Source organism: Elephas maximus, chromosome 2 (assembly GCF_024166365.1).
Source record: "Elephas maximus indicus isolate mEleMax1 chromosome 2, mEleMax1 primary haplotype, whole genome shotgun sequence".
Taxonomy (NCBI): domain Eukaryota; kingdom Metazoa; phylum Chordata; class Mammalia; order Proboscidea; family Elephantidae; genus Elephas; species Elephas maximus.
The window spans coordinates 154,514,812-154,537,702 of record NC_064820.1 but is presented as its reverse complement, the minus strand read 5'-3'; the positions used below and the strand labels follow the sequence as shown (position 1 = coordinate 154,537,702).

The 22,891-nt window shown below is 43.2% G+C and overlaps 4 protein-coding genes across 6 annotated transcripts; all 4 read right to left on the bottom strand.

Annotated features, from left to right (window-relative positions):
* Window positions 1–1,113: 1,113 nt before the first annotated feature.
* On the bottom strand, window positions 1,114–5,933 carry LOC126070067 (protocadherin beta-10-like). The gene has a single exon (XM_049873862.1). The coding sequence runs from the start codon at window positions 4,265–4,267 to the stop codon at window positions 1,859–1,861; it is 2,409 nt and encodes an 802-aa protein (XP_049729819.1). The 5' UTR covers window positions 4,268–5,933; the 3' UTR covers window positions 1,114–1,858.
* Window positions 5,934–6,280: 347 nt separating this feature from the next.
* On the bottom strand, window positions 6,281–9,371 carry LOC126070072 (protocadherin beta-16). The gene has a single exon (XM_049873867.1). It carries the CDS (start codon window positions 8,846–8,848, stop codon window positions 6,455–6,457), a length of 2,394 nt encoding a protein of 797 aa, XP_049729824.1. The 5' UTR covers window positions 8,849–9,371; the 3' UTR covers window positions 6,281–6,454.
* A 2,256-nt stretch (window positions 9,372–11,627) lies between these two features.
* On the bottom strand, window positions 11,628–15,260 carry LOC126070070 (protocadherin beta-13-like). The gene has a single exon (XM_049873864.1). It carries the CDS (start codon window positions 15,258–15,260, stop codon window positions 12,864–12,866), a length of 2,397 nt encoding a protein of 798 aa, XP_049729821.1. The 3' UTR covers window positions 11,628–12,863.
* On the bottom strand, window positions 15,261–22,460 carry PCDHB7 (protocadherin beta 7). 3 transcript variants are annotated; one of them, XM_049873876.1, is made up of 2 exons: window positions 19,414–22,460; window positions 15,261–15,429 (listed from the first exon to the last, which is right to left on the bottom strand). In XM_049873876.1, exons 1-2 carry the CDS (start codon window positions 21,562–21,564, stop codon window positions 15,349–15,351), a joined length of 2,232 nt encoding a protein of 743 aa, XP_049729833.1. In that variant the 5' UTR covers window positions 21,565–22,460; the 3' UTR covers window positions 15,261–15,348. The 3 variants fall into 3 exon arrangements, with proteins under 3 accessions (XP_049729833.1, XP_049729832.1, XP_049729831.1); XM_049873875.1 differs by having other exon boundaries at window positions 15,297–15,446; XM_049873874.1 differs by lacking the exon at window positions 15,261–15,429 and having other exon boundaries at window positions 18,182–22,460.
* Window positions 22,461–22,891: the final 431 nt, after the last annotated feature.

Below are 22,891 nucleotides of genomic sequence, written 5' to 3'. Positions count from 1 at the left end.
ATTATTTTCAACTTAGAATTTTATACCCAGTCAAACTGTCAATCAAATGAAAAGAACAAGGTATCTTCACAATGCAAGGTCTCCAAATTTTTTACCTCCCCTGGATCTATTTTTATGATATTGAGAAATGTATGTCAGCTTAATAAGGGAGTAAACTAAGAAAGAATATACTGGATCTCGTAGAAGACTGCTAATACAGGAAAATATTAAAGAATAAAATAGTCCTAGGATGACAGCCTATAGATCAACCAATGTAAATAAAGCAGAAATGTGGAGGGCTCTTGGTAAATGATCTCCAGGAAATAAACATAACTGATAAAGGATAAGAGATAATATGAAAAAAATCAATAGTGGTTCATAGAAAAAGATGAAACTATAAAACAGCAATTACCAGCTCTAGGACAGATGCTTTTTAAGAAAGGAAAGCTAATCCTAGTATACTTGAGTTCTGAGATAATCTTAGCAATACAGACACTAGCTACTAGTTTAGGTTAAAAAGCTATGATAACTATACTGGGAAAATAGAAGAAAGGGCATGTACAATGTGTTTATATGTGTGTCCTATAGGGAAGGAAACACTGGTGGCATAGTTGTTAAGAGCTACAGCTGCTAACCAAAAGGTCAGCAGTTTGAATCCACCAGGCCCTCCTTGGAAACTCTATGAGGCAGTTCTACTCTGTCCTATAGGGTAACTATGAGTCGGAATCGACTCGACTGCAACGGGTTTGGTTTTTATTACAGGGAAGGAAACCCTGGTGTTGTAGTGGTTAAGAGCTAAGGCTTTTAACCAAAAAGTCGGCACTACGAATCCACCAGGTACTCCTTGGAAGCTCTACGGGGCAGCTCTACGGGGCAGTTCTTCCTGTCTTATAGGGTCACTATGATTCGGAATCGACTCGACAGCAACTTTTGTTGTTGTTATTATAGGGAAATAAACAATTTAAATCCTGATCTGTCATAGTAAAAAATTATTAAAGTATAAAATTGATCAAGATATAGCAGTATAAATATTTAGAAACATTGGAATTAATTCTAGAAGAAACCACTCTATGAAAGGAGATAGGAAGTTTCTAACCTTAAAGCCTTCTTGGTTTTTAAATTTGATAATAATTAAAATAAATTTGCAAAATAAAATGAAAAGTGAAAATCTTTTCACTTCAGTCCAACAGTCCATCAACACTCTCTCAAACAAATTTTCAAAAAGTTTTATTCATTTTCATGCAGGCTATTACATTTTGTTTAAATTATAAGACAAAATCTATTTTACATATGAGCAAAAGTGAGCTTTAGAAAATATTAGCCAAGTGAGAGTGGTGTATTTAAGGGAAATAAAATAATAATATGAACACAAGGATAGTATTGTGGTCCAATACCACTCATGAAATGATCTGTTTCGTTTTGTCATGAGCAGAGGAATAGAGGAATATTTCATTTTAAACTCTGATGTAGAACTAAAGATGAACATGAATAAAAGGATGTTAGAATAAGGTTGGAAATGTAGGTATGTCTTCTCACACAGAAAAAAATGCAATCGGCAGAGGTGGTTAGGATTATGAGATGCAGCCTATGACACTTACTAGGAGAAAAAACAAATCCTCTGTTTTCTACAATAAGAAATAAAAGTAATGAAATATTTGTACATTTTGAAAGGATTAAAACCTTAAAACCATTATTTAGAAATGGATACTAATTAAATTAAAGCTAGCTGTTACTAATACTTAAGAAGGATGAAATAATATTGTAAAAACAGGTATATGATACTTGACATTTTTGCTTGAAATTGCCTAATAATGTAACTTGGAGTTTCAAAAGCAAACATCAATATGGTTGCATCACATACCAAATAGCCATAAAAATATTAACAGAACTTTGACTGAATATTAAATCCAAAGCTATTTCGGAAGTTGGGGTTTTCTTCATTATTCCTCTCACAGCCCTGTGCCTGAATATTGGGCATAACCGGATTGAAGAACTTAAATTCGCTGGTCTCTGAGCCTCCGGTCAGACACACCTCATACTGGTAGCTGTGGGACAGGGTCCCGGTGCCGCTGACCTCCATCGAGTGGCTCGGAAAGTGGCCCTCAGGCACCGAGCAGCGACCCACCGAGGCGGCCCTGTTCCTCCTGCACAGCCTCACCCCGACGAACAAGAGCACGGAAAACAAGAAGAGAGAGGAGACCGACGCCAACGCAATGACCAAGTAGATAGTGAGCGAGTCGGCCTGGGCCTCATCCAGAGCCACCTCTGGTAGCGGCAGGTAGGGCTGCGAGAAGCCATCCGCCAGAAGCACGTGCAGCGTGACGGTGGTCGACATTGGTGGCTCGCCATTGTCCTTGACCAGCACGACGAGTCTGTGCTTGGCGGCGTCGCGCTCGCTCAGCAGTCTGGCGGTGCGCACCTCGCCATTGTGCGCCCACACGCTGAACAGTCCTGGCTCTGTGGCCTTGAGCAGCTGGTAGGACAGCCAGGCATTCTGACCCGAGTCGTTGTCCACCGCCACCACCTTGGTCACCAGGTAGCCCGCCTCAGCCGCCCTGGGCACCAGCTCGGTGCAGGGCGCAGAGCCGTTCTGCAGCGGGTAGAGCACGAAGGGCGAGTTGTCGTTTTCGTCCACGACTTCCACACGCACCAGCGCCTCGCTGCTCAGTGCCGGGGAGCCTGAGTCTATCGCGCTCACGCGGAACTCGAAGGTTCTCAGGGCCTCGTAATCCAGCGACCTGAGAGCAAAGAGGTGCCCGTTGTCCGCGTTGATGGAGACCAAGGAGGCGAGGGGGAGGTGCGGGTCCTGGGGCGGCAGCAGTGAGTAGGTGACTTGGGCGTTGGAGCCTGAGTCTCTGTCTGTGGCGCTGACGCTGCCCATATGCAGGGCGGGGCTGTTGTTCTCAGGGACGAACAGGGTGTAGGAGGTTTGGGAGAAGGTGGGCATGTTGTCATTGACGTCGGAGACCAGCACCCTTATATTGTGCTCGGTTTTCAGCCTTGGAGTCCCTAAGTCCGTGACGGAGATGGTGATGTTGTACTCAGCTCTCCCTTCTCTGTCAAGTGCTCCCTCTGTCATTAGAACATAAAAATTCTCTACGGAGGGTTTCAGTAGGAAAGGCAGATCTTCTTGAATATGGCACACCATCTTTCCATTTTCGCCAGAGTCTCTGTCTCTAATCCTAAAAACAGCCAGTACCGTCTCTGGAGAGTTCTCCTCGATGTAGTTGGACAGTGAAGACATAATCAGTTCGGGGGGATTGTCATTTGTGTCCAACACTTCGACCGAAACCGTACATCTTGCGGAAAGGCCCCCGCCATCGATTGCCTGTATATTTATTTTGTAAGATTTTATTAGCTCATAATCAAGCAAGGCTTTGAGAACTATTTCCCCAGAAAAAGGATTGATTTGAAAGGTTGTTCTAATGTCTTCAGAGGCATCAAAAAATGAATAGGATACTTCCGCATAGACTCCGGAGTCTACATCGCCAGCCGACACCTTAACAATTAGGGACCCCATGGGGGTGTCCTCCCTAACCTGGGTCTCATATTGTGCTTCCGCAAACTGCGGAGCGTTGTCATTAACGTCCACGACCACAATGCGTATAGTAGTGGTCCCAGACCTGGGTGGAGAGCCGCCATCCAGCGCCGTGAGTGTTAATCTGAGCTCTTGCTGCTCCTCCCAATCCAACGCTTTGTCCAGTACTAGCTCTGGGTAGATGACGCCTTCATCACTGTCAGTAATTTTTATATGGAAAAAAGAGCTGGGGTTGATCGTGTACTTTTGGATTCCGTTAAGTCCTCCATCTGAATCCTGTGCTCTTTCTAGTCGAAATATTGTCCCTTCGGCTGTATTTTCTAGTATTTTTAAGACCATTTCTTTGTCCTGAAACACTGGTGAATGGTCATTTATATCCCTGATCCTTAGCTCAGCCCGGTAAATTTGAAAGGGATTATCCACTAAAATTTGGAAATACAACATACAGGGCTCTGTGGAGCCGCACAGCTTCTCCCGGTCCAGTTTCTCATTTGTGAGCAAATCCCCGGTTTGAGAATCCAGAAGCAAGTGTTGTTTGTTATCATCAGAGACCACCCGAGCGCCCCTTGTAGCCAGCTCCCCCTCTGCTATCCCCAGATCCTTTGCCAAATTGACCACAAACGATCCTCTCTCTGTTTCCTCCGTCACCGAATAACGTCCAAACCCCGAAACTGCCAGGGATACTCCCCCAAATATAAAGATAAACAGGACTTGCCTTTGTCTCCGGAAGCGCAGCCCTCCAGCCTCCATGGCTTCTTCTGAACACGGCTTTCGTCTATTTCAGTCACAATCACATTTCCCAGGATAAAGAAACAGCAGTGGCAAGCTCCAGACCCACGCCCTGAAGTAGCAGGGGTCTGTGATTGGGCTGCTGTAGCTTTTCTTCCCAGCCGACCTGTCCGATCTTCCTCTCTTTGTTAGTGACTTCGTAGCATCCGTGGCTCTCCTTTTTTGTCTCTTTAGCCTGCAGCGCCACCTCGTGGCCTCTGAAGACTCAAGTGACTGCAGCCAATTTTTTGTGTGTGCTTTTGTGTATGTGTCTTAAAAAAATTTTTTTTCCTTTCAGTTGTTCGTTTATTTTTTTCATTTTTCTTCTGTTTGTTTTTAAGAAAGAATGTTGAGCTAGAGAACTGTTCACGTTTCTGGGATTCTTCACTGCTTAATGTGAAAAGTTGAAAATCAACAGTTGACACAGTATTTCTACCAGTAATGATGTCCACTATACTGTTAGATTTTGCTAGGTACCAGGCCTCTAATCTCCTAACACAACTCCCACATAATGTCAGGAACCAAAGGGGGGGGGGCTGTGGTGATCTTAAAAAAAAATAGGCACTATAAAAATAATAGATTTTACTTACCCAGGAACACTGGGGGCAGAAACATCTGAACTGTCACAAGAAACCTGTTTCACACCTTCTTCAAAATCTCATTACGTTTCCTAAATAGAATCATCATTAGGTAGTCCACTACAAAGCATTTAGGCTGTCCCTCTTCCATGCCCTCATAAAAACACGTGCGTGTAACTACGATTGCCTTCGTAAATACCATTGCTTCTTGTTTCATGCCAGTTTGTCCATTCTTTAATACGGAAGGTACTTGAGCGCAGGAACTATGTCTTCGTCATCGTTGTTGGCACATCTGATGCTCACTAAATGCTTGCTGTATTATAGCATGCCTAAGTAAATCCTGGTGAGTAGAACACGAAGCAGTAATTTTTCAGTTCCCTTCAATCCCTACCTTTCAAACCATATATTCTATCGTTTACTCATTCTAATTTTTGAGCCACTTACTACAATTTCTATTCCTGTCCTTTCTTTTGCACATTATTTTTCTGACGTTAGCCTTAAAAGTACTTGCAGAGTTAAAGAAGTGACTGACCTCGATTTTGAGGTTCCTCTAAACTGAAATCTAGTGGGGTCAAATTTCTCTGCACTGACTAAAGGGATAAATAGACTATACTAATGCCTATCCTAACACTTTTGAGAGTAAGAACAGCGTTGTAACATCAAAGGCCTAACAGCTATTAGGGAGCCCTTTTCTCCCACAATAAGCAAGAGATACCAATTCAATTGAGAGATACAGTGTGAAAAGCTAGATATCACCAAAACGACACTGTGATTGTTGACTATAAAAGCCACACTGCATAAACCTCTACTTATTGATTTTTACTGGGATTTTTTTTAACAGATTGGAACTCAGTTGTTAGCCTTTAAAAAATTAACAAGGATCTCTTTTTTTTAATGCAGAATTGAAAGCAACAAATTATCAAAGATTTTCATATGATGCTATAGAACGCTTACACTTTGCTTTTTCTTTCTCCAAACTTAAACACACACACACACTCACACACAAACACTTTACAATGGTTTTTCTTATTATCAGATAAGGATGATTAGATGTTTATTTGCCATATTTATAATAGAAACATAATTCAAATAAGAAGATATCACTAAAGTGACAATAAAGCTTTGTTTAAAAATGTGACACAGTTAAAAAATTGTTATAACAAAAACCAAGGATGACAAATCAACAATAATAACACTTTTGAAAATAAAATAGAATACCAAATAATAAATATATGTATTACATGCTGCAGATTATTTTTAAAATTGAAGATGTTTTAGGAAAAGGAGAACTAACATGAGTAATGTAGAGACAATGAAAACAAAGTCAAATAAAGATATATATAAAGTGGAAGAAAAAATTTAAATGATATCAACTTTGACAATAAAGATTATTTCAATCATTAGGATTCTAGGGAGAAACACCTCATTGGATTAAAATGTGAGGAAAGGGAAAACTTTCAGCATAAGGTTGGAAATTGAGGATAAATAAAGTAGGGAAAATTAAATAACATCTTATTGGTGGTGGACATAAACAATTTAGCTAATTAAGAAAATGTTAAAGAAATAAATGTCTTTATTAGACGTGTTCCCATCAATAATTAAATCCAAAGCTATTCCGGAAAGTGTGGCTTTCCTTGATTTCACTGGTGGTGCCCTGGGGAGGAAAGTCAGGCATAATCGGCTTAAGAAACTTGAACTCACTGGTCCCAGAACCTCCTGTCAGACACACCTCATACTGGTAGCTATGGGACAGGGTCCCGGTGCCGCTGACGTCCACAAAGTGGCCTGGAAAGTGGCCCTCAGGCACTGAGCAGCGACCCACTGAGGCGGCCCTGTTCCTCCTGCACAGCCGCACCCCGACGAACAAGAGCACGGAAAACAAGAAGAGAGAGGAGACCGACGCCAACGCAATGACCAAGTAGATAGTGAGAGAGTCGGCCTGGGCCTCATCTGGGTCCACATCTGGGAGCGGCAGGTAGGGCTGTGAGAACCCATCCACCAGGAGCACGTGCAGCGTGACGCTGGCCGACATTGGTGGCTCGCCATTGTCCTTGACCAGCACGACGAGTCTGTGCTTGGCGGCATCGCGCTCGCTCAGCAGCCTGGCTGTGCGCACCTCGCCATTGTGCGCCCACACGCTGAACAGCCCTGGCTCAGTGGCCTTGAGTAGCTGGTAGGACAGCCAGGCGTTCTGACCCGAGTCGCTGTCCACCGCCACCACCTTGGTCACCAGGTAGCCCGCCTCAGCCGCCCTGGGCACCAGCTCCGTGCAGGGCGCAGAGTCGTTCTGCAGCGGGTAGAGCACGAAGGGCGAGTTGTCGTTTTCGTCCACGACCACCACGCGCACTAGCGCCTCACTGCTCAGCGCGGGGGAACCTGCGTCTATCGCGCCCACTCGGAACTCGAAGGCTCGCAGGGCCTCGTAATCCAGCGACCTGAGAGCGAAGAGGTGCCCGTTGTCCGCGTTGATGGAGACCAAGGAGGCGAGGGGGAGGTGCGGGTCCTGGGGCGGCAGCAGCGAGTAGGTGACTTGGGCGTTGGAGCCTGAGTCTCTGTCTGTGGCGCTGACGCTGCCCATGTGCAGGGCGGGGCTGTTGTTCTCGCGGATGAACAGGGTGTAGGAGGTTTGTGTGAAAGTTGGAGCGTTGTCATTGACGTCGGAAACCAGCACCATTATGTTGCACTTGGTTTTCAGCCTGGGAGTTCCCAAATCTGTGAAAGTGATGGTGATATTGTACTCAGCCTTTGCTTCTCTGTCTAGTGCTCCCTTGGTTACCAGAGTGTAGAAGTTCTTGACTGAAGGTTTCAGAAGAAAGGGAAGGTCATCCTGGATGGAGGAAACCGTCTTGCCGTTGTCCCCAGAGTCAGGATCGGAAACACTGAAAACAGCAACTACAGTCTCTGGCGAGTTCTCAGGGATGGGGCTAGTGAGCGCAGACACGGTCACTTCTGGGGCATTATCATTCACATCCACCACCTGCAGGAGAAGTGTACATTTTCCTGAAAGACCTCCCCCATCGGTAGCCTCGATATCCACTTCGTAAGACCGAGTTGTTTCATAATCTACTTGTGTTGTCAGTTGAATTTCTCCAGTGGTAGGATTAACCTCCAAAATTTTGCTAGTATCTTCCGAAGGCTGAAACAGTGTGTATGATACTTTTCCATTGACTCCGCTGTCTAAATCCCTGGCAGAGACGGTGACAACCAGGGATCCTGTGGGGCTGTCCTCGGGAATCTGCACCTTGTAGAGAGCCTGCTCAAACTCAGGGGCGTTGTCGTTTATGTCCACCACTTCGACGCGGACCTGAGTGGTTCCAGACCTGGGTGGGGAGCCGCCATCCAGTGCCGTGAGGGTTAATCTGAATTCAGGCCCCTCCTCCCGATCCAGCTCCTTGTCCAGCACCAGCTCAGGGTATTTCCTGCCATCGCTGCGATTGCTGGTTAGAACCCGGAAATGGGAGTTGGGGCTGATTTCATATTTCTGAACATTGTTGCTTCCTACATCCAAGTCCAGAGCATTCTTCAGAGGGAACGCACTCCCCAGAGGACTGTTTTCCAGTATTTTTAGAACCATTTCTCTTTCAGTGAATACAGGAGAATGGTCATTTATGTCTCTCACTCTCAGTTCAGCCTGAAAAATCTCTAGGGGTTTTTCCATTAACACTTGGAAATGTAGTACACAAGGATCAAGGGGACCGCATAGCTCCTCTCTGTCTAGTTTCTCATTTATGAGCAAATCCCCAGTCTGAACCTTCAGCTGCAGGTGGTCTTTGTTCCCCTGGGAAATGATCCGGGCCCCACGCGTAGACAGCACAGTCAATCCAACCCCCAGGTCTTTCCCTAGATTTGCCACAAAGAAGCCTCTCTCTGTTTCTTCCACCACTGAATAAGGCCCCAATTGGGCGCCCGCCCCAGACAACCTGAGCAAAACAAAGAAAATTAGGACTTGCCTTTGTCTCTGATTGCGCATCCATCCAATCTCCATTGCTCTTTCCTGAAAATCCGCCTCACAGGAGCTTCTTGTAAGGCCAGGATTCCGGTAGCAGGGTCCTGCAGTCCGGATCGTCAGAATATGCCGCTAAACGGATCTTTAAGGAGGTCCACATCCACTTTTACTCTGGTGGAGAAAGCTTTTGCTTCTGGTCGGGTGTTGGGCTGCGTAATGGGGCTGCGTAGGCAAGTCCGCTTTCCATCATCTTAACCTGCAGCGCCACCGTGTGTTCTCACTGCGTTTTACATTTTTTGGTTTAATGCTGAAAACAAAATTCTCCTGAATGTACTGAATAGGTGATATAAACTGTGTTCTGTAATACAAAACACCGAGTTCTGTTTTCATGTCGTGTTTATGTGTTCAGATAGGGCTCTGTGTTATTGCACAGGGAGAAATACAAAAGCAAATGATCTCTCATTTTATTGACTGGTTAATGTTGTTGAGGTGTTGGCGATTAAATAAAATAATTAACACTAAGCTGAGAAAAATATAGGAGCAAAATGGTTCTGAAGTAACAAGAACAGTTTCACAACTACATATTTTTCATGGAACATACTACTTGAGTGGACACTAAGTTTGCAAACGGTGGCAGTTCCGAAGACAGTATTTGACCAATACTTTTTTAAAAGAGTTGATTATTTCCTCCTCTTTCTGCCACTTAAGCTTAAGAACTGTGAGTTTTCCCAAATTACTGAAAAATTAGTTCCCAAATAGGTAGATCTCAAGATTGGGCCACCATGCTTTTGGGTTTTGTTCAGGCATTTCCATAATTTGACTTGAATGGTAGTAAAGATTTATGATATCTTTAACAAGTCATTGCTATTGTTAATAATTTTTAGAAGTTTGTTAATTACCTTATCTGGGGTGAAAGTACCTACTCAATGAGGCCTATGTCCATGGTATAAAGACCTTCGAGTGCCCCCTTTGGACACAGGAGGTACTAGGAGACTGGATAATTCTCTCCCAACAAGCCAACTTATTGGTAAGCAGAATCATGGCCTCCAAAGGTGTCCATATCCTAATCTCCAGAACCTGTGAATATGTTACCTTACATGGCAACAAGAAAACTGCAGGTATGATTAAGTTAAAGACCTTGAGATAGGGATATTAATTATCCAAGTGGGTCCATTTAATCATATGGGACCAAAAAAGTGGAGAACTTTCCTGGCTGTGGTCAGAGGAAGATGTGACTGGAAGAATGAACAGAGAGGTGCAACACTGCTGACTTTGAAGATGGAAGGAAGCGGCCATGAGCCAAGGAATGTTGACAGCCTCTAGAAGCTGGAAACAGCGAAGAAATAGATTCTTTCCCAGAGTCTCCAAAAAGGAATGAGTCCCTGCTGATACCTTGATTTTAGCCCTGTAAGACCCAATTCAGACTTCCTACCTACAGGACTATATGCTAATAAATTTGTATTGTCTTAAGCCACTGAGATTGCAGTAATTTTTTACATCAGCAGTGGAAAGTTAACAGATAGCATAAGCGTGGATTCTCATGCCCCCACACCTGAGTGAACAAAAATTCAACATCTCTACAAGAATAGTATTATTAAAGAAAATGCTGAACAATGTCTGATTCAGCCATGGTTATTCTTCCCCTCAGTTTGAAGTCACTTAAATGACCCACACACAGTTTTTCATCATAATTTTTAAAACGAGTTGCCAAAGGCATACAGTTCATTTAAACAGAAAATTACTGGAGCCCTTCTGCTTTTTCCTATTAAATTTCAAGAACCTTCAAGTTATTTAGTGGTAAAAATTTCTCCAGAACATTGCCTATATTTCATGAACTTAATTATTTCATTTAGAATTAATACTTGAATAGCAACTGCTTTCAAACAAAGGGGATGCTGAAACGAATATAAAAAACCAAAAAGCAAACCTGTTGCAATCAAGTCAATTCTGACTCATAAGAACCCTGTAAGACAGGATAGAACTGCCCCATAGGGTTTCCAAGGAGTGGCTGGTGGATTCTAACTGCCAACTTTTTGGTTAGCAGCCAAATGCTTAACCACCATGCCGCCAGGGCTCCAATAGTATATTTAATTTGAATAAGGAACTTGTAAAATGTATATAATAAGGCAAGTTTCAGATTTCCAAAGAAAACAAAAATACATATTATTCAGTTGACAGAAAAAGAGTGAAGAAACAAAACAAAAATTTCAAGAAATAAAATCATAGGGTAACTCCACTCCCTATTCAAGACACTTATTTCTGCAATAATGAGTTCCATATATCGAGAAGCTATAGGAAGAGAGTCAGGCTGATTCCTTCATGATGAAGTGCGGTTGTGGTGTCCGACTCAGCTCACTAACGGTGGTGCTTCTGTAAAAACTTTGGGTTCATTGGCCCAGAGCAGTGAGGCCATTGGTATAGAAATAAACCACTAGCTGTAAGTTACATTTCTACATGAGTGTTCAGTTCACGGAACAGTCATAGGAATAACTGATAGATTTCACTTCATCAGTGAGGAAGATAACGCTACCAGTTAATGCCTAACGGTATAGCATATTGGTTAAGAACTTGGACATTTGATTCAGATAGACTTAAATTAGATCTAAATCACTTTCTCTTTTTTTTTTCAGAATTGTGAGCAAGTTACTTAACCTTTCTAAGCCTCAGTTTCCTCATGTAAAAGGGGATAATAATGCAATGTCCTTAGGGTTTGGCAGAGAAGTAAAAGATAATGTGTGTAAAGCACTCTGAACACAACTTTTAATTGAGTTAGAATAAAACATCAGGTCAATCAAAGTGTACATTTAAGATCTGTGCATTTTAGTGTATGTATGTATCTTACTAAAAACTTACTATGAAAAGGAAAACAAAACAAAAACAACTTAGAATTAGATTCCACTGGAGGCACCATGAAAACTAAAATAATGGTGGCTTAAATGAGATGGAAGTTTTCTTATTTCTTCAAGTAAAAGACATTCAGAAGTAAGCAACCCAGGGACAATATGACCACTTCATAATCATCAGGGACTCTTGTTCCTTTTAAGTGTATTCTATACTGTCTCAGCCCATTGTTTACATCACTAAGGTTGCTTTATGATCCAACATGGCTGTTTGTGTACAGCCAAGACATTCACATTCTAGGCAGCAAGGAGCAATCAGGGAAGGAAAAAAAGCACCCCCTTCCTAGGTAAGCCATCTCCCTTTAAGTAGATTTATTGGAAGTCTCCTGCACATTTGTACATGGACTATAACCTAAACATACATCCAGTCCTAGCTGTTGAGGAGGCTGGGAAAATTCACTCTTTTGATGAGACACATTAATGTCCTGAACAAAATTTGAGATCTGTTATTAAAGAAAAAAAAAAAGATAAATGGATATTGGGTGGCTACTGCAGTTTCTGTCACAGAAAAAGTATGTTTACTGTTTCTTAAAATGGGAAAAGCCAGTTTCACTACCATGCTACTTCATCTCATAGGATAAACATGGTGTAGCTATTTTTTTCCTCTTTTAAAACCAATGAAAATAAATGGAAAGCAATTTAAAAGTTGTATTAAAACAAACACGGATATATTAATGGAAGGACACAATTAGTATAACAGTTTTAACATAACATTTTAAGAGAAAACCACTTCAAAGAAGTTTGGTGACCATGATGGCAGCAAAAGTCAAGAACCAGACATTCCCTTTACACACATGGTCTTTCGTTCCCAATTAGGCATACTCTAACGGAAATGTCAGTGCTTTACTACTCTATGATTATAAAGACTTAATTTTCTACTTTTTCTTTCCTAACACATTCCTCAGCTATTCCAGAACAAGCATTTGTGCAGATATTGACTTCATTTATGTTTCAAAAGCCAAGATTGAGGACCATTGATCTTGTTATAGGCATGAAAGCAAGATACCATACAATTTAAAAAGACACGGATAACATGAAAAATTTTGCATGCAAGTTTGGTGCAATTTCAAATCTACAATAGGTTGGCCAAAAAAACTGTCATCATGAATTTACCATGAAATCTTAAAAATATGGACTATGAAAAACAATTATTGTCACTGAATACTGAAACCAAAATCATTCCAAAAGTTGGGGTTTTCTTCTGTGTTTGACCCAGGGGAGTGGCTCTGGAAATTGGGTAAAATTGGCTTCAGGAACTTGAATTCGCTGGTCTCTGAGCCTCTAGTCAGACACACCCCGTACTGGTAGTTCTGGCACAGGGTCCCAGTCCCACTGACTTCCAAAGAGTGGCCTGGACAGTGGCCCTCAGACGCTGGGAAGCGATTCACCGAGGCGGCCCTGTTCCTCCTGCACAGCCTCACCCCGACGAACAGGAGCACTGAGAACAGGAAGAGAGAGGAGACCGACGCCAATGCAATGACCAAGTAGACAGTGAGCGAGTCGGCTTGGGCTTCATCCAGAGCCACCTCTGGTAGCCGCAGGTAGGGCTGCGAGAACCCATCCACCAGGAGCACGTGCAGCGTGACGGTGGTCGACATTGGTGGCTCGCCATTGTCCTTGACCAGCACAATGAGTCTGTGCTTGGCCGCGTCGCGCTCGCTCAGCAGTCTGGCTGTGCGCACCTCGCCATTGTGCGCCCACACGCTGAACAGTCCGGGCTCCGTGGCCTTGAGCAGCTGGTAGGACAGCCAGGCGTTCTGGCCCGAGTCTCTGTCCACCGCCACCACCTTGGTCACCAGGTAGCCCGCCTCAGCCGCCCTGGGCACCAGCTCTGTGTAGGGCACAGAGCTGTTCTGCATAGGATACAGGATGAAAGGCGTGTTGTCGTTTTCGTCCACGACCTCCACACGCACCAGGGCCTCACTGCTCAGCGCTGGGGAGCCTGCGTCTGTCGCGCCCACGCGGAACTCGAAAGCTCGCAGGGCCTCGTAATCCAGCGACCTGAGAGCGAAGAGGTGCCCGTTGTCCGCGTTGATGGAGACCAAGGAGGCGAGGGGGAGGTGTGGGTCCTGGGGCGGCAGCAGTGAGTAGGTGACTTGGGCGTTGGAGCCTGAGTCTCTGTCTGTGGCGCTGACGCTGCCCATGTGCAGGGCGGGGCTGTTGTTCTCGCGGACCAATAGAGTATAGGAGGTTTGGGAGAAGGTGGGCATGTTGTCATTGACGTCAGAGATCAGGATGGTTACATTGAGCTGTGTTTTTAGCCTTGGAGTTCCCAAGTCCGTGACGGTGATGGTGACATTGTACTCAGATCTACTCTCTCTATCCAGCGGTCTGTCTGTTACCAGAGTGTAAAAATTTTTGAGTGAAGATTTCAAGAGGAATGGTAGATCGTCCTGAACAGAGCAACCTAGTCTCCCATTTTCTTCTGAATCAAGATCTGAAACACTGAAAACTGCAACCACAGTCTCAGGCGAGTTCTCTGGTATTGGACTGGTAAACGCAGAAATGGAAATTTCTGGGGCATTGTCGTTCACATCCATGACTTGAACCAAAACAGTGCATTTTCCAGAAAAGCTTCCAGCATCTCTCGCCTCCATATTGACTTCATAGGACTGAATTGTTTCAAAATCAAGTTGTTTTTTCAGTCGAATTTCTCCTGTCGTGGGATTTACCTGAAAGGTTTTGCTTATCTCCTCTGAAACTTGGAAAAGTGAGTAAGAAATCTGTGCGTTGGCTCCTATGTCTATGTCAGTAGCAGAGACCCTGACAATCAGGAAGCCTATGGGACTGTCCTCCCGGACTTGCACCTTATAGAGAGGCTGCTCAAATTCAGGGGCATTGTCATTAGTGTCGGCGACTTCGATGCGGACCTGGACTGTTCCAGACCGGGGTGGAGAGCCACCGTCCTGGGCTGTGAGCGATAACCTGAGCACAGGTTCCTCCTCCCGATCTAGTGCTTTGTCTAGCACCAGCTCTGGGTATTTCCTATTGTCGCTGCGCTTGCGGGTGAGGACCCGGAAATGGGAGTTGGAGCTGATGACATAATTCTCAATATTATTTCGACCCACATCCAAGTCCTGGGCGTTCTTCAGAGGAAACGTGGTCCCGGGAGGACTGCTCTCTGATATTTTCAGTAATATTTCTCTGTCCATGAACACCGGGGAATGGTCATTTATGTCTACTACTTGCAGCTCAGCCTGAAAAAACTCCAAGGGGTTTTCTAGCAACACCTGGAAATGTCGCACACAGGGCTCTGTGTCACCGCACAGTTCCTCACGGTCCAGTTTCTCATTTAGCAGCAGATCCCCTGTCTCCAAATCGAGCTGCAAACGCAGTTTGTTCCCTTTGGAAGTGACCCTAGCCCCTCGTCTGGAGAGCTCCCTCTGCCCCAGACCCAGGTCCGTTTCTAAATTGGTAACAAAGGAGCTGCCCTCAGTTTCCTCCACTACGGAATAGCGCCTAGGTTCCGCCCCAACCAGAGATGAACCCAAGAGGAGAAAGATTAAAATGACTTGCCTTTGTCTGCAAATGAGCTTCCTGCTGGCCTCCATTGTTCTTGCGTGGTACAGCTTCCTGACAGGATGAATTCACTGAAGTGTAAAACCCCAGTATCTGAGACCGATTAATCCACAAGATACCTCAGAAATATCCTGGTGAATAGTCTTTTTCACCTCCCAGTCCTCCTTCCTTGGCGTCCAAGCTTCCTGTGTCTTCCAGGCTCTGTTGGTAAGTTTTGCCTGTTAATGGAACCAGAGCTGCGGTTCCGGTTTGTACCTTCTTATCCTGCAACGCCACCATGCGTCCTAATAGGATTTTACATTTTCTGGGATGGAAATGGATGCAATTTCCCCAACTCTGCCTATATGTACCACCAGTTAGGTAAGGTTACAACACTACTATCACCTGTACTTTATGCGCAGACAACAGTCTGAGGCCACACAAGAGAAATGCTATTTAGTAGTAGGGATGCTACTGTTAATAGAGTTTTGAGCAGAAAGAAGATATTTGGTTAATTCCCTGGTTGGGAAGGAAGAATATATGCAGAAACAATTTTTGCAAATATAATGGAGCAACATAGAAATTATATACTTTTATTTCCATGAACTATGAGAACATTTACAAGCTGTGGATCTTGGACAAATCATTTAATCTCTCTGCCTCAGTTTTCTCATCCATAAGGTGGGGATAATAATGGTACCTACAACATAGGGCTGTTTTGAATCCCCTTTTTACCAATGAGGAAACTGAGATAGAAAGAGCTTAACCTTATAAAGCAACTTTAGCTAGCTAGCTCGCTCTCTATCATCTATTCACAGAACCATGCCTTGCATAGAGTAAGCTCTTTATAAGGCTTGGCGCTTACTGCAAGTTGTCGGTAGAATTAAAACTGAAGTTTTCTAAAGAATCAAAAACGCCTTATTCTGGAATAGGACACTTCCAACCTGCATCCCTAAATTTTAAAGTATGGTTTTATTAAACTTTCACACTATTGGAAAAAAATCACTCAAGCATAGAATATTTACAGATGAGCCTATTGGTTCCTTTGGCCAAGAAATACAATTTCACAATTGCATTGCACCTATTTGTAATACATCTTTGTCATTTCTATTTTATTGTGAATAATAAAATGAAAGAAGCCTTTGACTAGACTAGTCTGTGAGACTGCAGGGCAGAAAAAACAAGTTCCTGATAAAGTCCTTTGGTGCACTGCTAGACAGCACCCAAGAAACAAACCAGACGTGGAATTTAATGCAACCAGGTACTTGAGTCTGAATGAATCCATTGCTATGAACACAGAAACACCTCAAAATTCACATGGTAGAAGAAGGTGCGTGAGCAGGATTATCTCAGAAGTTACCAGTTTAAATGATGAAGGTGGTTGAACAAAGAAAGACTGGAGTGTTTATTTAAATAGAGGTGACAGCAGAGATGGTTCTGTATCTCATAACAATATCTCCTTTATTACTTCCACTTCTTTTCACACAGAATCAAAATTTTAAAAAATTTATTTTGAAAAATGTCAAATTCCACAAAGAAAATAGTATGATGGACCTATATACTCATAATTAATTTCAATAATTATCAACATTTACTTTATTCTATTCCGTCAACATTCTCATATCTCAGGCAACCTAAAATTTTACCCATGTATACTTCATTGGAAATCCTGGTAGCATAGTGGTTGAGTGCTACAGCTGCTAACCAAAGGCTCGGCAGTTCGAATCCGCCAGGAGCTCCTTGGAAACTCTATGGAGCAGTTCTACTCTGTCCTATAGGGCCGCTATGAGTCGGAATCGACTCAACGGGCACTGGGTTTGGTTTTTTTTCTTTAATACTTCATTAAAAAAAAATACTTCATTACATATCTGTAAATGTTAATACCTTAAAAATCCAACTTAATTACAATGCTATTATCAAATCTATGAGAATTACTTATTAATACCTTAATATTATTGACATCTGTATTCAGTTTTCTCCAATTCTAAGTTGTTGCTTTGTGAATCAAGATCCAAACAAGGCCTACAGATTGCATTTGGTTGGCATGCCTCTTAAGTTCTTTTGTTGTATAAACCTCCCTCTTCCTTTTTTCCATGTTACTGATTTCTTGAAGAAACTGAACACTTTTATTTTGAGGCTATGAAAACAATTTAAGACTTTACCACTGCTTTTTTTTTTTTTGTAGTCCTTAGACTATATCTTAATAATGATATACAATAGTAGTCTGGGTGATCCCCACACTTAACACCGTCTGTTTTTTGGTTCATCTTATCATTACAAAAAATTTTTTTTTTATCATTAGTAATGGAAACCCTGATGGAATAATGGTTAAGAGCTATGGTTGCTAACTAAAAGGTCAGCAGTTCAAATCCACCAGGCGCTCCTTGGAAATCCTATGGGGCAGTTCTACTCTGTCCTATAGTGTCACTATGAGTCGGAATCGACTCCTTGACAACGGATTTGGTTTGGGGTTTGGTACCATTAGTAATACATACTACACACAATGTTGCAGGGCAGAATTTGCTGATATCATTCTCAGATATTCGCTCACAGGTGTTCAATGTTATGATTTACCGTTCAAGCACTGCCCTATAGCAGGCTATGCACACACACAAAAAGAGGTATTTGGCTTACGTCAGAACTGACTTATGATGGAGTTGTCAGAACAGAGCTCCTAGTAGGTCTGGACTACCTATACTAATTTTAGAGTCATCAGCATCAGTTTGTAACATTTTCAGAATTATGAGTTTGCTGAAATTATCTGAACATTTTTTAAAGAACAGGAGTTATAGATTATCGTAACAAATACAGATTCTCCTTAACTCCCAGAATCTTTAATTAACTTAGGAATCATTTGTTTTTCTTTAATATTATGTATCTAAAACTATTCTATTTCTTATAATTCCCTGATGCAGCACTACAATATATGGAGTGGGGAAACTCATTTAAAATAAACTTTTCAATTACAGCTAGAAAAATCACAAAAGTAGGTAGGGAATACTGTAGAAAAATTACTGAAATGTGAGGAAAATATATAAGCTGATGATGTAGTCAAAATTTTGTAATGATCCTATTCATGACCACTCATCTTTTCTGTGAAATGAAATGTAGCTATTCAGGTAACAAGCAGAAAGCACAGGTTGATTTTTTTTTTAACTTGGAATTTGGTTGAATTAGGGCATTGATAATAATTAATTGATCCAGAAAAGCTGGGCCATTGGTCTTTAAGAAAATACAAACCATAGACATTATTATGTCTAAAATCTGTAAACCTCTAAACAGGAGTACAAATATGAGAGAAAGATTTCTTCTCCTTAATCAGGAAGGAAATTTGGCAAATGCTAAATTATAATGACAGAAATCAGTAAGGCATGGTGACAAGGAAACTGACAGAGCCAGGCAGACCAGAGAGATGCTCACAGATCACCGATCGGACAGATGCTTAGCTTTGCCACTTATTAATTGGTGAACTTACTGAACCTCTGTGAACACTCATTTCCGCATTTATAAAACATGTCTCCTTGTGGATTTACTTCTGATATTAAAAGTATTAAAATGATGTATGATACAGAGTAAATGCTAAAAGTATTAAAGCTTAAAAACTCTAAAATCTGTGCTTTCGAAATTTGGTGTATGCATACTCGTTCAGCACTCTAATCAACTCAGAAAATGAAAAGAGCAATAAAGATGGAAGACAATAAAAAGGAATTTAAAGCATCTCCAAACAGATTTATTATGTACTACACTGGGCAGTAAGCATAATTGTTTAAGATTAAATATGACACACATAAATCCCATGCTTTGTGGAGGGCTTTTTAGCGCTGAAGCTGGATCCCTTTCTGTGTAAAGAAAATTATTCTTTGACTTTCAGAGTACTGAAATAATGTGAAAGCACTTTTTTTTTTTTTACAGGTGTCTCGGAATAAATTTCTTACTAGGAATGTATTCACAGACACAATATCACTTATTTTTCACTCCTTATCAAAAACCCAAATTATTCCGAAATGAGAGATTTTCTTCCACTTCTCTCTCAGTGCTCTGAGGTGGAAGATTCGGGATAATTGGTTTCAGGAATTTGAACTCACTGGTCCCAGAACCTCCTGTCAGACACACCTGGTACTGGTAGGTCTGGGACAGAGTCCCAGTACCGCTGATGTCCACCAAGTGGTCTGGAAAGTGGCCCTCAGGCACCAAGCAGCGACTCACCGGGGGAGCCCTGTTCCTCCTGCACAGCCGCACAGCGACGAACGAGAGCACGGAAAACAAGAAGAGCGAGGAGACCGACGCCAACGCAATGACCAAGTAGATCGTGAGCGAGTCGGCCTGAGCCTCAGCCAGGGCCGCCTCTGGGAGCGGCAGGTAGGGCTGCGAGAACCCATCCACCAGGAGCACGTGCAGCGTGACGCTGGCAGACATTGGCTGCTCGCCATTGTCCTTGACCAGCACGACGAGTCTGTGCTTGGCGGCGTCGCGCTCGCTCAGCAGTCTGGCTGTGCGCACCTCGCCATTGTGCGCCCACACGCTGAACAGTCCGGGCTCCGTGGCCTTGAGCAGCTGGTAGGACAGCCAGGCGTTCTGGCCCGAGTCGCTGTCCACTGCCACCACCTTGGTCACCAGGTAGCCCGCCTCGGCAGCCCTGGGCACCAGCTCTGTGCAGGGAGCAGAGTCGTTCTGCAGCGGGTACAGCACGAAGGGCGAGTTGTCGTTTTCGTCCATGACCTCCACGCGCACCAGCGCCTCGCTGCTCAGCGCGGGGGAACCTGCGTCTATCGCGCCCACGCGGAACTCGAAGGCTCGCAGGGCCTCATAATCCAGCGACCTGAGGGCAAAGAGGTGTCCGTTGTCCGCGTTGATGGAGACCAAGGAGGCGAGGGGGAGGTGCGGGTCCTGGGGTGGCAGCAGCGAGTAGGTGACTTGGGCGTTGGAGCCTGAGTCTCTGTCTGTGGCGCTGACGCTGCCCATGTGGAGGGCGGGGCTGCTATTCTCGCGGATGAACAGGGTGTAGGAGGTTTGTGTGAAAGCTGGGGCGTTGTCATTGACGTCGGAGACCAGCACTCTTATGCTGTGCTCAGTTTTCAGTCTGGGGGACCCCAAGTCGGTGACAGTGATTGTGACGTTGTAGTCAGCGTTCCACTCTCTGTCCAAAGGTTTCTCTGTTACCAAAGTGTAGAAATTCTCAACCGATGGCTTCAGGAGAAAGGGGAGATCGTCCTGGATGGTGCACACCATTTTTCCATTGTTCCCTGAATCTCTGTCCCTAATCCTAAAAACAGCAACGACTGTCTCGGGTGAGTTTTCTGCTATTGGGCTAGTAAGTGATGACATGAGCAGTTCCGGTGGGTTATCATTTGTATCTGTTACCTGGACCACCACCGTACATTTCCCAGAAAGCCCTCCGCCGTCTTTGGCCTGAATAGTTAATGTATAAGTTTGAATTGCCTCATAGTCCAACTCGGCTCTAAGATAAAGATCGCCAGATGCTGAATCGATTTGAAACGTTTTGAGAATTCTTTCAGTGGCATAAAAAAATGCATAAACTATTTCTCCGTTGCTTCCGGCATCTAAGTCACTAGCAGACACAGCGACAACCAGAGAGCTGATGGGGCTGTTCTCGGGCACTTCCACCTTGTAGACCGGCTGCACAAATTTAGGGGCGTTGTCATTAATGTCCAGGACAAGGATGCGTACCAGGGCGGTCCCTGACCTTGGCGGAGAGCCACCATCCAAGGCTGTGAGGATTAAACTGAGCTCAGGCACTTCCTCGCGGTCCAGCACTTCATCCAGTATCAGTTCGGGATAGACAGTCCCCTCACCACTATCATGGACGTTAATATGGAAATAGGCATTCGGGCTGATGGTGTAGTTACTCAGGCCGTTGACTCCAACATCTGAATCCTGTGCACGTTCTAGGAGAAATGCCTCCCCCGGAGTGGTACTTTCTAATATTTTCAAGGGAATTTCTCTATCTAGAAATACTGGAGAATGATCGTTGATGTCTCTGACCCATAGTTCAGCGCGGAAAATCTGAAAAGGCTTTTCCAGTAATAACTGGAAAGGCAGCACACAGGGATCCGTGGGGCCGCACAGTTCCTCTCGGTCCAATTTCTCATTTAGTATTAAATCCCCAGTAAGCGGACTGAGTAGTAAAAATGGCATGTTCCGGTCTGAAACGATTCTAGATCCTCGGGCTGACAGTTCCCCCATCCCCAAGCCCAGGTCATTTGCAAGGTTGGCCAGAAACGTGCCTCTCTCGGTTTCCTCCGCCACAAAATAGCGAAGCGGTTCCGCGCCAGCCCAGGACACACCCAAAAATACACAAAGAAATAAGACTTGCCTTTTCTGCACGCCGGCCTCCATTCTTTCTTTCAGTCTTCAAAAACGCTTCCTCTCGGCCTCAGACAGCTCTCGGAAATGGCAGTAACCGAAATCCTTAGAAATGAGCTGGATAATGGCAATAATTGTGGGGAGGTAGCTCCACTCGTCCCCAAGTCCTATCCTCACGATTTTCTCTAGACGCTGGAATCTGCAGCATCCACTGTGCTGGTGGTTTTTTTTTTTTTCTCTTTTTAGCCAACAGCGCCACCTTGCGTGTTTTGTATGCTATTCCCGTTCTCCAGAATAGAGCAAAAAGATGGCGGATTAAAGGAACTCTGTCAACAGGAGTGATTTTTCTCACAGTCTTTCATGACATCTTTTGCCTCAAATGGTCACCCGCAATGCCAGTAAGTGATTGCATTGTTTTCCTTTCTGATAGCCTGAATTCGTAGAAAAATTAACCTATTGTTTTCTTAAATCTAGAGGCATAAATTTAAACCCTGGTTCCCCACCAAGAATAAATCCTAAGAAAACTTCACGCTTTAAAAAGTTGATAGTAAAAGATGTATAAGAAAATGACGCCTCCATAAAAAAAAATTAACAAATATTGGTTGAGGACCTTTTATTTATTTGTAAATCAATTATGCTATTCATCCTGCAGAGTAAATGACCTTTCTTTCTGGTTTCAAAGTCTTCACTCTTTACCCAAGACATTTTCTGTAACACTTTCTGACACCCATCTCCACTCCTTGACCTGTTTTAAGCATTAGGTACAAATAATTTTTCATATAGAATTTCAGTTGCTAGGACTGCCATAGCCAATGAATACTAGTCAAAGTAGTAGCAGAAAGTAGGTCATCCTTGCCTTTGTAGATGCGTTCAGTATTTCATCATTAACTGTGACGATTGATCTAAATTTAGGGTAAATACTCCTCTTTATTTTTTGTATCAGGAAAGTTTTCTTCTATTCCTTTATTCTTTCATATATTTAAAGTATTTTGACACCTGTTTAAATTGCCGTTTTATTCTTTTTAGCCTTTTAATTCTTAAGTTGTTGAAATAAGTAATATTTAGCCAGCATGTATTGTTGTTTTAATCCACAACTGAATTTCATTTTTAGGACTTTCCTAGCCTATGTAGTTCTCTCTCTGTGTTACTTTCTATCATTTTGATATTACATTATTCTGACCTCATAGAATGGGTTAGGATGCAATTCATCTATTTTTATGCTACAGAATATTTTTTATAATTAGATTATTATCTGTTTCTACATGATTAGTTAGAGCGGGCCCTTTCAATTGGTTGGGTGTGTGGTTTCTTGGGGTAGATCTATGACTACCTTTTCCATTTTACTTTTGCTTATTAATCT

Bases quoted from the DNA above. Each gene is read 5' to 3' on its own strand.
- LOC126070067 (XM_049873862.1), bottom strand. From the start codon at position 4,267: ATGGAGGCTGGAGGGCTGCGCTTCCGGAGACAAAGGCAAGTCCTGTTT.
- LOC126070072 (XM_049873867.1), bottom strand. From the start codon at position 8,848: ATGGAGATTGGATGGATGCGCAATCAGAGACAAAGGCAAGTCCTAATT.
- LOC126070070 (XM_049873864.1), bottom strand. From the start codon at position 15,260: ATGGAGGCCAGCAGGAAGCTCATTTGCAGACAAAGGCAAGTCATTTTA.
- PCDHB7 (XM_049873874.1), bottom strand. From the start codon at position 21,564: ATGGAGGCCGGCGTGCAGAAAAGGCAAGTCTTATTTCTTTGTGTATTT.